General features: G+C 51.1%; 1 protein-coding gene across 1 annotated transcript in view; it reads right to left on the bottom strand.

Annotated features, from left to right (window-relative positions):
• DOCK1 (dedicator of cytokinesis 1) overlaps positions 1-15,650 on the bottom strand; it is a 423,011-nt gene that overhangs the window by 354,569 nt on the left and 52,792 nt on the right. Inside the window, exons 5-11 of the mRNA XM_036264869.1 lie at positions 14,275-14,371; positions 11,127-11,275; positions 7,255-7,390; positions 6,046-6,203; positions 4,822-4,903; positions 4,278-4,413; positions 1,475-1,547 (exon numbers count right to left, since the gene is read on the bottom strand). Coding sequence (XP_036120762.1) covers positions 1,475-1,547; positions 4,278-4,413; positions 4,822-4,903; positions 6,046-6,203; positions 7,255-7,390; positions 11,127-11,275; positions 14,275-14,371 — 831 coding nt within the window. The remainder of the gene's footprint in view (positions 1-1,474; positions 1,548-4,277; positions 4,414-4,821; positions 4,904-6,045; positions 6,204-7,254; positions 7,391-11,126; positions 11,276-14,274; positions 14,372-15,650) is intronic.

Genomic DNA, 15,650 nt, shown 5'->3' with positions numbered 1-15,650 from the left:
CGGATTCTGCAGAACGGCTTCCTTAGTAACGACACTCACTGGGTGCGACTCCAAAGCAGCTGTACCCAGAACTCTCCACGGTGGGGGGAATGTCCTGTCCCTGCTGCCTGTGGTACTGAGCACTTGAGTGGGGACGAGTGTGACTGAGGAGCTGAATATTTAATTTTGCTTACTTTCCATTCACTGAAATAGCCCCAGGTGGCTGGTGGTTACTGTATCGAACAGAAAAGTACCCCTAAGGCACCGAAGCCCCATAGGACCTCGGCCCCAGTTGTGTGGGGTGAGACACACAAACTGGACCCCGCGTCAAGCTCCACAATACGGGGTTCCTGATACCCTCGTGCCCAAGGGCTGCAAGCCTGTATACGGAGCCAGGCTTCAGGACGCCGTGGGACCAGGTCGCCTGCCTACAAAGCAAATCCTTCTCTCATCTGGAAGGGGTGGTCACCGGCCGAGTGGGTTCACGTGCAGAGGGAAGCCCACCCCACCCCTGCCCAGGACGGGACCCCTTCAGCCACCCACCCACCAGCCTCCAGTCCCCCTCAGCCAACTCCCGAAAACGAGGATCAATTTCTAGACTAAAACGTGTTTCGTGTCTGAAACCACTAACGCCAAAACAGAAATAAGGAGAAGAGACACGACAGGGGCAGGCACGGTGACAGGTCTTCTGTCCTTCACCCTGCTCGGCTCTCACGCCCGGGAGGAAGCTGTCTCCGGCACGTGGCCTAACCCTTTCTGATTTCCCCTCTCTGCCTCGGAGGTGCAGCGGTGCCCTCAGAGCGGCCTCACACCTCATCCTGGCGCCCTCCTGCCTAAACCTCTAGGGGAGTGACACCTATTCCTCAGCCTGTTCCGCAGGCTCTACCTTCAAATCAGAGAATCAGCGGAAGGACCTGCTCCCCTCCTCCCCCCCTCCGCCGCCCAGGCTCCCCGGCCTCCGCAGGCTGCGCGTCCGAACTAGACAAGCGCTCGGAAGGCGTGCAGACTCGGGCCACGCCGGCCGCGGCCCAGGCAGAACTCAGCAGCCTGAGCACCGGCCTGAGAGCGTTAGTCCTCGCTTTCCGAAAGGATTCATCATGATTTTGTTTGGTTTGCAATTTTCACAACGGCAGCCTCCTGTGATGAATTTGAAAGTACTGTACTTTGAAAGCGTGAATCGCTGTGAGAATAATCAATCAGGTAAAGAAACATTCACGCTTGGAGCAGAACCAGAATTCCGCATGCGCGGAGTGACTCGGGGATTCGGGGTCACACGTGCAACGGCCTACTTGCAAGACCAGACTTTACCCCTGGATTCTTTCACGGGAACGAGAATTCCGTGCACTACAGCAAGGACTAAATAGATGTTTCATTATTTTAAAATAGCCAATCCCTACTTGTGCTGAATTTATAAACTTAATTATCAAGATATTTAGTATAAGCATATGTTTTCTACAGCATCTCTGGTTAAGTACTTCGATTGTTCCATACTTACGGCTGAAAGGGAATGAAATGTTGTTTATCTTCATCATCTACTTTTCCATTTATTATATCTGTTACATCCATCACTGGGGACAAGAAAAGAACAGAGACCGTTTTGTTTCAATGCTATAATCAGAGGAAACAAAGAACATCAGAATGTCTTCTGACAAACAGCGGCGGGAATGGTGTGGGGGGGACTTTCTTCGACTCAAGCCAAGTCTCTCCCTGTTTGAAAGACGAGTGATGTTCTCTGGAAATGCTGGCCCGCCTGGGGCTGGGGCTCAAACGGCACAGCTCTGTTTCATGAACCCCTTTGCCTGTCATCCCACTGCCCCCCCAGAGCTGCGCTTCCCAGCAGAACTCTGGGTGACGGCATCTTCTAGAACCACAAGGGCCTGAAACGGGGCAGGGTGGCGGAGGAATGGGATGGTGGCTGAGTCCACGTTACTTTGACTCCCTGTGGCTGTGGTAGAACCAGAGAAGTACACCTGTAAGTCAGGGTCTTCACCGTGCGGGAGCTCAGCAAATATATTCAACAGGTGTGCGAGGGGGCAGGGCTAAGTGAAGTCCTATGAGGGAAGGATTCGGAGAGTCACTGGGGCACAGAGGAGAGGTGGGGCTCAGGGGAGACTTCTCTAGGGAAGGATGCTTTGACTTGACTTCTTTCTTTATAAAAAGTTCAGATCCAGTGCACCGATTGTAATAGTGTTCAATGACTTTTGAAAAATGCATCCATCCATGGAAACACCAGCCCGATCAAGGTAGAAAATGGTTTTCATCACACACACAAGACAACCTGTGCAGGCTGAGAATATTCCCACTTTAATCAGAAGGAACCGTTTGCCCTGGCTGGTGCGGCTCAGCAGTTAGAGCGTCGGTCCTCGGACCAATGAGTCACAGGTTCGATTCCGGTCCAGGGCACGTACCTTGGTTGCAGCCCTGGTTGGGATCATGCGGGAGGCAGCCAGTCGATGTGTCTCTCTCACATCAATACCCCCCCCACACTCTATCTAAAGATAAATAGAAAAAAATATCCTTGGGTGAGGATTTAAAAAAAGGAAGGGAAAGCTGTCAAGCTCCGGTCAGGTGTCATCGGGGCTCTGAGAAACCTGTGCACTCACAGGAACTTAGCGCTGCACTGGTAGCCCAATAACCAAAGATTCCACAGCACCCGTGTGGAAAGAGGCCCCTCGGACATAGAGGTCAACGATTTCTCCGCTCGCTTAAGGGAAGCCTAATACATCTGGGGTAAAAACAAAGTACTTCCTTAAACTCCCACGGAGGTGGGAAAGAACAAGAATCCTGAAAAATCTCAGTAGTCCAACTGCCGTATCAGACTTCACACAAAAGATGGTGCAGGTTCTGAAAAACAGCGGTTCGTGTTTTTCCAAAAGTCCAGGTTCGTGTCCGAGAAATAGGGGGTGGAAGCGGGAGAGTTTCCTGAGCTCGTGCTCCCGGGACGCGCGGTGGCAGGGCCGCACCAGAGCCCGCTGGGAAACGGACCGGCACGAGGTACACGCTTCCTTCCCACCATGCCCGATCACTGCTCTCATCAATCCTTCGGAAGTAGCAAATCACTTATTTAAATGACTGGATAGGTTTTTCTAGAAAAATCCAGGAGGGGCACAGAGGACTTTGAGAGCAGTGAAAACTGTATGATACTGTAAAATGGGAAATAGAAGTGGTTATATGTCTATCAAAACCCACAGGAAGCCCGGCCAGTGTGGCTCAGTGGATGGAGCATCGTCCCATGAACTGAGAGGTCCCGGTTCAATTCCTGGTCAGAGCACATGCCCGGGTTGCAGGTTCGATCCCCAGTAGGGGGCGTGCAGGAGGCAGCCAATAGATGTTTCTCTCTCACATCAATGTTTCTATCTCTGTCCTTCCTTTCTCAAAAACATCAATAAAAAATACTTAAAAAAAAAACCCACAGGAAGGACAATATGTAGAGTGAGCCTGACTGTACACTATAGACTCTGGGGGACAAGGACGCGTCAAGGTGGGTTCATGGCTGTAACAAACGCACCATCGGGGGGCCCTGTGCAGGTTGGGGTCGCTGCGTGCAGGGCAGGAGAAAGGATACTGCCATCTCCAACTCTCTGCTGAATTTTGCTAGGAACCTAAAACTGTCCCAAAAGTCAAGTCCGTTTCAAAGGTTTAAAAGGGAACAAGGGAGCGGAACGAAGCCGAGGTCCCTGGCCGCCCGGGTGAAGCGTGCCAGCCACTGTTCGTCCGAGAAACCAGCAGCAGCGGGAAGAAAGAACGCTTCTCACACGCCCGCCAGAGCATCGGCAAGAAGGACGAGACCCGAGAGAGGGTGGGCGATGAAACGCCCCCACCATCCGTCCCAACACGGAGAGATGGGCAACCGATCGGAACTGCTGGGGACGGGTTCGGCTCTCCTCAACAGAGACAACGAATTTCTCCCTTTCCCGGGCTGCCACCACTCAAACCAAACAGGATGAACATGGACACTGGGCTGCCCCTACACTGAGTGCACCGTGTCCTCCTCCTGGCCGGCGACCACTCGCGAATTCACTCCCAAATCAATCAATCAATCAGCAGTGTGTGAAGCCTGGCACCCTGCAATGACTGGCTTCCCTCCAGGCTGAGGATGTGGGCAGGGTCCCCCCAGCTTCCAAACCAAGTACGACTGACATCCGATCCTCGGACGGCACCCTGTGCAGCACCAGGACTTGAATCCACCCAGGAGGGAACTCAGAGATTTTTTTTTTTCTCTCCCAATATCAGCAGCAGCCCTGATCGGGGTCACGGGCCGATCTTGAGACCCGCAAGGACAAAGAGACATGAGTTACCGGCCACTCCGAAGGGCCGCCGCAGGCCCGAGGTCAGCTTCCGCGTGTTGTTGTCCCTCAACTCCATGCGACCCACACGGACGATCTGACAGACAAAGCTGATTTTCTCCCTTTTCAGGTCTTTGCTCCCGAGGTCCTAGAAATAGTGATTTCCCCAAGTTACTCGGGAGCACCCTGACCCAGGGCAGGTCGAAGGAAGCGGACAGCAGAGAGGGGCCGGAGACTCACTTCCCTGACCAGCCTTCAGCACGGCAACGAGCTGTTCACGGCCAAGGCAACGGGGCAACAGCAGCCACTTAACATTTAGCGAACTGAAGATACAAGTTTGACAGCTATGTTCACTGTGAGGCAGCAAGTCTGTTCTGGGGACTCCAAGGGAAGCTGGACAATGGTGGGAAGGTGTTATTATTACTAAATGACCACCTGTGGCAGGCATCGCAAGAACCCCATGAGCTAGTGTGGTGAGAGGTGGGGGGGGGGGGGTCATTACAAATAGTCATTAGAAAGGTAAACAATTCCAGTCAACATCTTTGGAGGCACTTACAGTAAAAACAGCTCGCAAATTATGGAGTCGGTCGATATCTTTAGGCAATCCTGAACTTGACCAGCGAACCAGGTAGTTTTCACTTGAAACAAAAGGAAGGAAAAGCCGATTAATTTTCCAGGGCTAACCAAACGCACAGCCACACTGACCGATGATGAGGGCCTCGGAGGCCCACGACACGGACACCCTACAGGAGTTCAGAAACGTCAGCGCCAAACACGGCTGCTCCTGCGTTAACGGAGAAGACGAGGCACTGGCCACACGAGGTGGCGTCCAGGCCTGCCCGGAGCGCGGGAGGCTGCAACTCCGGACGTCTAGGGTTGCAGGGACAACGAAGGGATCTGAAAATGGCATTTCAACAGTTATTACCGGTGAGGCATTTTTGTCCATTGAGAAGACTATAGCCGAAGATTCCCCATCCACTCATTTATGGCATAAAATAGATACTGTGTATTTCAGAGCTCGAAAAACCAAATAGGACCCAGAAGCAGACACGGAATCCTACGCCAAGAAGAAGCAAAGTCCTTGTCAGAAGTGAGACTGGAAGCCTCCCCTTCGCTCTGTTTGCTGGTATATACTCACTTTAAAATTCTGAGTAACAGAACTGAAGATGCTGGAGTTTTACACACACACACACACACGCATGCTTCACACATGATTTAAACCATCATTTTTCCATCTAGACCAAGAGAAAGTCACGCTGAGGGACAAAAGCAAGAAATGGGAAAGAGACGACCACATCAGAAATGACAGGGACGACAGACAGGATTTACTGTATTTTATTCAAGGCATATTAACCCAGAGACTTTATGTGGTGGGCACCGGTCTAGATACGGCCTCCCCGTCCATCATGATGGAGAAATTATAGGTCAAAGATTCAGAAGAGGCATTCACAGGGAACAAAAATTCAAAGAAGCAAGATGAAGGGAAGAGTGATATTTGGGGACTCTGGATAAATAAGATCCCAGGAACATAGGAAGCAGTATTATTCAATCTTTAGTGGCCCGGTCCTTAAAACTTGACAAGACTAAAACTACAATCAAATACCCGCGTCCACGAGAAAGCTGCCCTGGCCCAGAGCCTAAACTCTCTGCCATCACACTGTCCCGAAAAAGCATCGGGGGCAGCTGCTTGGGGGACGTCTGACCAGTGGGGGGCTCTCTGCAAGAGTGGGCTTTGTCATGGCTCGGAGGCCACCGTCCTGGCATCGCAAATGTCACTGACCTGATGAATTTGGACTCCACAGGGTCATACAGAGACATGAGCACTTCGGCATCTTCTCCGATCTTACAAACCACGTTTTTGAGGTTGACGAACAAGGCCAGCGAAGGGGTGGCGGCGAATTTGGCCTGTCTGTTGATATCTATGTTCTGCTTCTGCGACTGCAGGCGGAAGGAAGGAAAACGGAAAGCTGACGTTAGCAGCGCTCAGCGCCAGCCCCGGCTTTTCCCTCCCCGACAGAACAGAACTCCGTGTGTGACCAGGGGGCACCACGCAGCAGAGCCACTCACAGAGCCACTTCTGTCCCCACTTCAAGTTCTGAAACCTGCCTGCAGCCGACCGAAAACAGCAGCGCCCCGGGCCACGCTGACGGCCGTCACGGGGCGGGCTGAGTGTTTCCTTCAGAGACACACAGCGCCCAATGGGTCATAACGGGATCACGCACAGAGCCGTTGGTGACATACTGGTTCTCCCATGAGACAACCCTACAAGGACATCTGTGTCTTACTCCGCACCGCGTCCTCAGTCCCTGGCACCCAGCACTACTTGCTAATGAATGGAGGACAACCAGTTCATCGATTCCTGAGCATCTCCTCTACACAAGACACGATGAACAAGATCAATAAGACATGTGTTCCCGCCCTGGCCGGTTTGGCTCAGCAGTTAGAGCATCGGCCTGTGGTCCCGAGAGAACCGGGTTTGGTTCCCGCTAAGGGCACGTACCTCAGTTGCAGTTTGTCCCCGGCCCTGGTTGGGTCATGTGGGTGGCAACCACTCGATGTGTCCCTGTCACGTCGATGTTTCTCTCTCTCTCTCCCTCCCACTCAATCTGAACAAAATATAAAAAAATGTCCTTGAGTGAGGATAAAAGAAACACTAATAATAAGACATGTGTTCCCTGCCCTCATTGAGCTTAGCCTATGCCACCCTCTACACGTGCCAAAGAGGACGCACAGAACCAAGCATCGTTTTCCATGAGAACACGTCAACGTCATTAAGATCCTGCCTCCTGACACCCCCCACGCTCCTGAGGGATGAAATCCGTCCAGGTCATCAGCACGTGTTCTGACACCAGCACCACGCCATCCATCACCGTGTGAGACACATGTGCGGGTTCGCGTCCTTTCTAGGCAAACCCCAGGCCTCGCTGGGGTTCGGCTGGTGCTGAAAACCGCTCCTGGCCAAGGGCCTATCCCAGGGCGCCGCACCTACCTTCTCCTCTTGCAGCCTTTCCTCCACTTGTCTAGAAGCCACTTCATGGGCCCTGAAGAGACTGATCGTGCTGGTTAGCTCTGGATCCAAGATGTTCCCATCTTCGTCTCTCACCACCAAGTCCAGATCGAGAATTCTAGAATGGCAAGAATTCGGGACTTCAGGGACACACACCAAGAGCCTTGAATTTCCTAACACAACCGCCGTCCCAGCGACTGAGCAGAGGAAAACATCACAGAAAGTGGCGGGGTCACCCACACATACTCGAGGAACATAATTCTGCAAGGTCATTTCCTTTCGCTGAACACGTATCCCCTGGGAATCAAAAACGTAACTCAATAACAAAGTCTTCCACTGCAACAGTGACTTTGCCTTCCCGTGCCCAATGTCACAGATTTATGCAGCCCGAGTGACAAGTTTCTTGTCGATCGCCATGTGAGCAGTACAAAGAGCTTAAAACACCCCGATAGGTTCTACCGCACGGCTTCCCTTGCACCTGGAGTCGGTTCGAATCTCTAAATCAGCCCGTCAGAAGATCCTCAGCAAAGATGTTCCATTGTCTTTCAACACCAAACATATGGAAATTACTCATAATAACGTGAAGCAACTTTCCGGCCAGATGGTGAAATACAGTAGCCAACTTAAAACACGCCTAGCATCTGGCCAAAGCTATCCATCTATATCTGGTCACGGTTTTTGGCAACGTTCTCTCTGTTCTTCCCAAATCTAGCAAGATGGTTTGGTGATTTCTGCAGCCGTCATTTTTATTTAAGGAACCGACAAAGGCAATTCTATAACGAAAGCAGCCGAGAGCTGCACTGTGGCGGTGCGGTCTGATGTTCCTCCTAATAAGACATGAGGATCTTAACCACAGATCCTTCCACTTTGCCTTTGGGACATCCTGCCTGCTATTAACGAGACTAGAGGAGCAGAAAATTGCAATTTTTTTTTTTTTAACCATACAACATAGGAAAGTCTGTTTACAGAGAGATAAATTTCAATTAGAGAACGTCTTTAATGGTTAAGAGTTTAAGAGGAAAACTGACGGCAATAAAGACTCCATCCAGACAAACTAATCTCTGCCTCCTGAGGGTCACACACCTGAAGGCTGCCACCCCCGGCTTCTGAGGACAGTCAGGCGGGTTTTGCTTTGATGTTAAGCCTGACCACAGCACCATCTGAAAAGCAATCACAAAAATCTCTTTTTTTTCCCCTTTAATACCAATTAAGCAAATGCACTGGTGGTGAAGCAGGGCCCGCGGGGCCAGTGGGCAGCACAGAGCAAACAGGCTGTTTTAAGCAAATAGTCAGAGGCCTCCCACCCTGAGTGAAAACAGCCTGGGTATTTTTGCGGACTACTACGGATGCCCCAAGAAGAACAGAAAGACATTTCAAAAAGCCTTTTAAGCTCTCATTAAGGGTGTTTGCAACATGTTTCCCAAACTGTACCTCTTATCCAGGCCCTGAAAGTGCCCCCTGGGTACTTAGTGGGCGGGGTCACTTCCTGTGGGCGGAGTCCATGCTAATGAGGGTAGGGAGGGGAATCCATTCTCCTATGGGCAGAGCTACAGAACAGCTGGCTTTAGGGACTGGCCAGAGGTCCTGGCTAACACGGCTGCCCATACGGGGTCAGCATCCTGAGGGGTGGAGACCCGGGCCATTGCCAAACTGCTGCACACCTCCCGCCATGTACCCCTCACCACGGTCCTGCCAAGAGAGATGATCAGACCCCCTTCGCAAAGGAGGCAAGGGGAACTCAGAGAAACATGGAGAAGAGCCCAGAGCCTGGATTCCGAGCCAGAACCCTCTGATGGCCGAACCCAGGCTCCGTCCAGAAGGCCACGCGAACAACCACAGGAGTGGCCGGAGGGGGCTTCCTCGTGCCACGGCTCAGAGCTCCACGCAGAGGGCGCCTCCGGTAGAAGGCGCCTCCGGTAGAAGGCGTGTGTGCGCCAAGCGAGAGCACCTGACGGCATCAGAGACGAAGGCCAAGGCCGCCCAAAGGACCTCCGACGAAAGGGGGGTGGAAACACCCCAGAAATTACGTGCACAACTCTGAGGGTATTAGGTGTGTGCCTTTTCCTAGAAAGGTGGTCCTTGACATTAATCCAATGACTTTGCTCAAATGTCTCCCGGAAACCATTTTAAAATCAAGCTTGCAACACTGTGATTTTATTTTGGTGGTTTTTTTTTTTAGGAAAAGGGACTAGAAAGATACGTGGAGGGCACCAGTCTAGAGAGAAATAACGGAGCACACCTGAGTTCCTCGGGCAAAAACCTGTCTTGCTAAGGACCGCACTTCCGACGCAAGTTGTAAATTCCATTTGGAAATACTTCCTCTCTCAACTAGACTGTTCCACCACATAATGTGCTTTGGCAGCCGGATCGAGCAGGTGGGCTCTGCACACAGGTTCCAAATGCAATGCTCGAACAGAAAATAAAATCCAAGCTCCAAAAGTGTGGTGCTTTCCGGCAGGTAGTTATGAAAAGGGTTTCACGGCGACCATATCAAACACCCTACTGCCCGGAATCCATGGATTTCTGGGGGGATAATTTCCCAAAACAAACACCTTCTGCAGCAGTCGAATCCAAACACTACCCCTATCTAATCACGTGCCTTTTAGAAACTTTTCTCAAAAAAATAAAATAAATCAATCAAGAGAAACTTTTCTCCCTGGAAAGTAGGAATTAGCAGAAAACAGAATCACATTCCAATTCTGACTTTACGGAAAGGTTGTCCAGTTTACCCAGAGGCCCCTTCGGCAGAATGGCTGGGGACAAAACTCTCCTCTCTGCGTACGTCCTCATGTCACATGAGGGGGTTGGATGAACCCTGACGTCTCCCAATCTGCTGTCCATCACAGCTTAGCTCGACTTTCAGAAGCCGAGACCTCCAATCGGCAGACAGCAGAACCCTGAGCAGGGGTTCCCAGGCGTCTGCGTTTCCAAAGCTCTCCCAGCGCCTATGACACGGACCCGTGTGCGGGAACCATGGGACCCGACCACGCCTAAGCCTTCCTGCCGCTCTGAACAAGCACACAGTTACCCAGCGTGGAAGGAACAGTCTGGCTCCAGCCCCCGCAGAACTCGGCTGGAGCAGCTGTTTCCCTTCCAGACCAGAGAGGGAGGCCGGGACCAGCACAGGAGCTCTGGGGAGGTGACCGCGACACCGCAGAGCGCATTCGTGCGCAGCTGGGCGGAGGCTGGCTGCAGACGGGGACCTGTGCCTGACACAATCACGAAGACAGTGACTTCCTCACTGTCTGCCAAGTCTGGCATCCCCTCAATGGTGACAAGTTTAAAGGTGAGTTTGGACGTCCCTTTCAGCTCTGAGAACCTAGAGATCCAGGAAGAAATTGGGTGCTTGTTACGGCACCAAGTACCCCCAAATCAAACACTGCACAGAAAGTAGGGGTTCCCTGTGGGTGAGTCACCTGCCCTAACCCCAGCTGCACGAAGAGAAGAACAGGTTTCTACTATGACTCAGAAAACTCTAACTTTTGGGATGCAATAGAAAATACTTCATCCTTTTAGCCCAACCAGTGTCACTCAGTAGAGTGAGTGTCGTCCACGGTCTGAGAGGTCCCGGTTCGATTCCCAGTCAGGGCACATGCTGGGTTGCAGGCTCTATCCCCGGTAGGGGGCGTGCAGGAGGCAGCCAATCAATATTCTCTCTCACTCTCTCTCCTCCCCCCTTCCTCTCTCTCTCTAAATAATCAATTTTTAAAAATTTAAGGAAAACCACGGCACTCTTTATTTGCATGTGAAAAGTTTGGTTTCAGGATAAGATATTATGTTAGCCTCCTCAAGTTTCTGTGGATGTTGGTATACCCAATTATTGAAGCATGAAGTCATCTTTCAAATAAACACACCTGTTTCCATAATCGATTTTGGCGGTGACCTTCTTCTTCAGCTCCTTGAGCTCATCCTGCGGGAGCGTCCCAGAAAGGATCTGTGACCGCCACTCAATCAGGTCGTAGATCATGTGCCGCACGCTTCGGAACATCTCCCTGTTGTCTTGCTGCAGGGAGGGGACAGAGAAGCCAGCATTAGCGCTCTGGGTATAAACAGCATGTGGGTTTGTTTCTCCCAGGACGCAGGCAGCGTGTGCTCTATACAGTAGAATGCAACGTACGTCCAGTCTGAAGATGTTTTTAGCATGGAACTGGGACACACGCTCTGGAATCTGGCTCCTATCAGACACTAAAACATCAAAAGGCTAAAAAGTCCTGCACGATCCCCAGTATTCCATCCGGCCATGCAGACTACGCCCCGCTGAGTCGAGAGGCTGACCAGAGCAGGGTGTGGACTGAGAGCCCCAGAGCCACCCCACTAGAGGCACTGACCCCCGATGGGCAACCACTGGCACTCCTTCGGAATGAGCCCGAGCCTGACGATCTCGCCTGCCCACACACACGGGCTCCGGTAGGAAGCCAAATCTGAATCTACAAGCTCTGGGTGAGTCTATGCCAAAAGGAAAACAAAAAAAGATGCAAAATCCACCATCCTGACCACTCTCCACCTAGTCAAAGGGATTGCTGGTATGAGGGGAAGAAACAGTTCTGCGCCTGCAAGAGCACAATTCACCCAGGAAATGAGGGCTGAGGCCCAGGAAAAGCAACTCCGTGGCTCTTTCTGTGAAAAGAAATCTGGGTGGCACCCGGGTCGGTAAAATTCTAAACATACGATCCTATAAAAAAGTAAAACGCAGCCCTGGACAGTTTGGGTCAGTGGTTAGAACATCGGCCCTGGGACCACAGAGTCGCGGGTTTGATTCTGGCCAAGGGCACGTGCCTCAGTTGCAGTTTGGTCCCTGGCCCTGGTCGGGGTCATGCAGAGGGGAGGGCAATCAGTTGATGTGTCTCTTTCGCATCAATGTTTCTCTTTCTCTAACCACCCCCCCCATTCCATCTGAAGATAAATGGAAAAAATATCCTTGGGTGAGGATAAAAAAAAATTATTGAAAATTAAAATGCGATCATTGCTACTTGTTAAAATAATGTCTCCTCTACATATCTAAACCTGCCAACCCCCCGCCCCCATTTCTAGTATTTGACCTTCTTTCGAAGAATTTCTAAGATCACCATCACCTACTCTTCATATAATGCCCTAACAGGCTATTTTATATCCCATCAATTCTTAGAGCATTATCGGGATTTTAATTTATTAAATGAAAACAAAACAGTCAAAATGAATGGTTTATTGAAAAATTGTTTGTTTCCCTTGTACTAATTCTCCTTGTCCATTTTTCTAAAACCTTATCAAACATCTGAAATCCTCAATGTTGTCTGGCCGGTGTGGCTCAATGGTTGAGCGCTGACCCATGCACCAAGAGGTCACTAGTTTGATTCCGGTTCAGGGCACATGCCCAGGTTGTGAGCAAAATCCCCAATGGGGGGCATGCAAGAGGCAGCCAATCAATGTTCTCTCTCATCAATGCTTCTATCTCTCTCTCCCTCTCTCTTCCTCTCTCTCTAAAATCAATAAAGAAAGAAAATTTAAATCCTTAATGTTTTGCTAACTTGTCTACAACAACACAGTAGAGCAAAAGAAATAGTAACAAAAACCACAGAAGACAATATTATAAGCATTTCTCTTTGGCTTTGTACAAATCCAACAATACAAGTCCATAAAAGGCCAAGGTAAAATTTCCAAAAGAAGACCAAAGGGGTCATCAGGAATGTCTGCTTCAGGGCAATAAGGCTAAAACAGAGTCCCCTAACCTCTTCCCATCAATTCCTGTTTGTTTTGCGACCATATTTTTGTTTAAGAATTGCTAAGTCGGACACGAAACGCCGACTACAAAACTGCTCAGATTTACACAAAACATCTAGAGCTAACTTGGCGCTTTTAGGTTTTGGAGAACATTTGATGAACAATTACTGCAACTGCTCATTACTGTGCATTTACAGGGAACCGCTGTCTAATGAAAACAACAAGCCCAGAGAGCAGCTGGAGGACATCGGGAAGTTTGCAGTGTTCCCGAGAAACCAATGCACTGAGTCCCTGCCCAGACCCAGCTTCTGCACTGACAACATTAGCATATGAGAAGAAATCAACAGCTCGGATAGAAATACTGGCTAACAAAAGGTAATCTTCTGCAAATATGAATTTATGTGCAAGGAAACGCCCTGTGGGGACCGGAAATGGAACATGTCACAGCCCCAGCCTCTCTGTATTAATAAGGCTTCTTCCACAACCAGCAGAAACGAGCAACGGCTCATGAAGCCAGAATGGGAGCGATGCCCCACCGCTGATGAACACGCTGAAACCTCGAAGACGGTGTGGTCTTTCTTAAATGGTAAGAAGCATTACCTACCGCAGACAGTGGCAAAAAATACATAAATAAATAATAGTAATCATCTTCTACCCGATCCATAAATAAGCACCTGCAATATTACAGTTTAAAAACAGATTCTTGGCCCTGGCCGGTTTGGCTCAACGGTTAGCGCGTCGGCCTGCGGTCCCGAGAGACCCGGGTTCGGTTCCCGCTAAGGGCACATACCCCGGTTGCAGTTTGTCCCCGGCCCTGGTTGGTCGTGCGGGTGGCAGCCACTCGATGTGTCCCTTCACGTCGATGTTTCTCTCTCTCTCTCTCTTCCTCTCTCTCCCTCCCTCTCTATCTGAACAAAAAATGTCCTCGGGTGAGGATAAAAAAAAAAACAAAAAACAACAGATTCTTGTTTTCAAGATCGAAACGCAAACCTTGAGGCCACATGAATGCTGACTGCCGAATCCTGTCTTCAAAAGCAAAGCACACGAGGAAGGTGAGACCCGTAACCCCGTCCCTTGCGGCCCGTTTACTGTCAAGAGCCCAGCTGGTCCCCAACATGGACCAGGTCAAAGAGCACATGACCCCCCGTGGCTGAGCAGAACACCGACGACATGTTACTTTCTTTGCCCGTTCTGCATACCGCCCGGCCCCAAGTCTGCGTTTGAGGTTCTGAGGACGGCAAAGCATCCGCCTGGACAGAAAAGGCCCAGAACCACGGTCAGGGCTTCGCCACCCCGGTCCCTCACCACGTAGAGCTGCCTCCAGATGGTGGACCACTCTCGGAGCGTCGTGGTGACTTCCTGGATGAGCGGGAGGTCGCCCGGGATGACCGTTTCATGTTGCCTGGGAAGACAGGAGGAGAGGACAGCTAAGTCCACAGCTCTGGATCTCTGCAAGTTGCACCTCGTCAGTTCCAAACCTAGGCCGCAGAGTTCAATAAGCAAACGGGGAGAAGATACAGAAGAGGGCTGTGTCCGCACCTACGAACGCGTACTTCTCCAAGACCAACAGGTGGTATTCGGACAAAGCCTGCGACTGTCGTCAGCCTGTGTGCAAGCCGTCCACCCCTGACGTCAAGCCCAGATGGAGGGGACGCGTACCACCCCATGAAACTCCAGAACGTCCAAGTCTGGGAAGAGGAAGTACCTTCATGACATGGGTACCCATCCATGTGACACATGCCATAAATTACCACCTATCTGTGTGGCATTAAAATGCAGTTTGGATTAGGACGGTTTTTACATTTCCATTGTGCATAAAACTCATTACACGATAATACCAGAGCCGTTACCCGTGACGAACTAGGAGTGAAGTCGCTGCCGCAGGCACGCCGACTGATCCCACACTGATTATCTCCTGCTCTTCTCTCCCCCACAGCAGGTTAACCCGTGACTTGTCCTACCTACGTGAGCCTTGGTCTTGATCAAGTCGACCACTGTTTTCTGGTCACATGCTCTGGGTTGGACACGGGCTGCGTAGGACCCACAATACTGGGGACTGCGGAAGAGACTGAACTTGTGGCTTGTGTAGTCGGCCCACGTGGGCGCCGAGGTCCTGAACACACTCAGTGTCCACTCAGCATGAAATGTTCAGGGACACTGAACAGGTCACTCCTACATACCTCGATTGGCACAGGGCCCAGACCTGGGGGCAGGACTCTGACATTAGCTCACAGTTGGGGTGCAGGCCTGCAGGGACTTCCTGACAGTGGAGGGCTCCCAAAGGAGGAGGCCATGGAGACCCTGCGAGAAAGTCAGCCTGCAGAGAGGTCTGGCCACGGCACCGGCTGGAGCAGCAGGGACCAGAAGTCTGAGGGCAGGATGGAGACAAGACCACACGCCACAAAATGGCTTTTAGAAACTAACCTCTGAAGGGACATCATTGGTGTCCATTACAAGATGTGATAACTGAAACAGCCCGGCCAAGCCCTAGCTGGTTTGGCTCACCAGTTAGAGCGTCGTCCCGTAAACCAAAGGGTCATGGGTTTGATTCCCGGTCAAGGGCAAATACCTGGGTGGCAGGTTTGATCCCCAGCCCGGGCCAGGGTCGTGCGGGAGGCAACCAATCAATCAATGCCTCTGTCTCTATCTCTCTCTCTTTTCCTCCCTTCCTCCCTCCCTTC

The sequence above is a fragment of the Molossus molossus genome, unplaced genomic scaffold (assembly GCF_014108415.1).
Source record: "Molossus molossus isolate mMolMol1 unplaced genomic scaffold, mMolMol1.p scaffold_m16_p_17, whole genome shotgun sequence".
NCBI classification, from domain to species: domain Eukaryota; kingdom Metazoa; phylum Chordata; class Mammalia; order Chiroptera; family Molossidae; genus Molossus; species Molossus molossus.
Note: the sequence above shows the minus strand (reverse complement) of the source record. Positions and strands in the feature narration are given on the sequence as shown.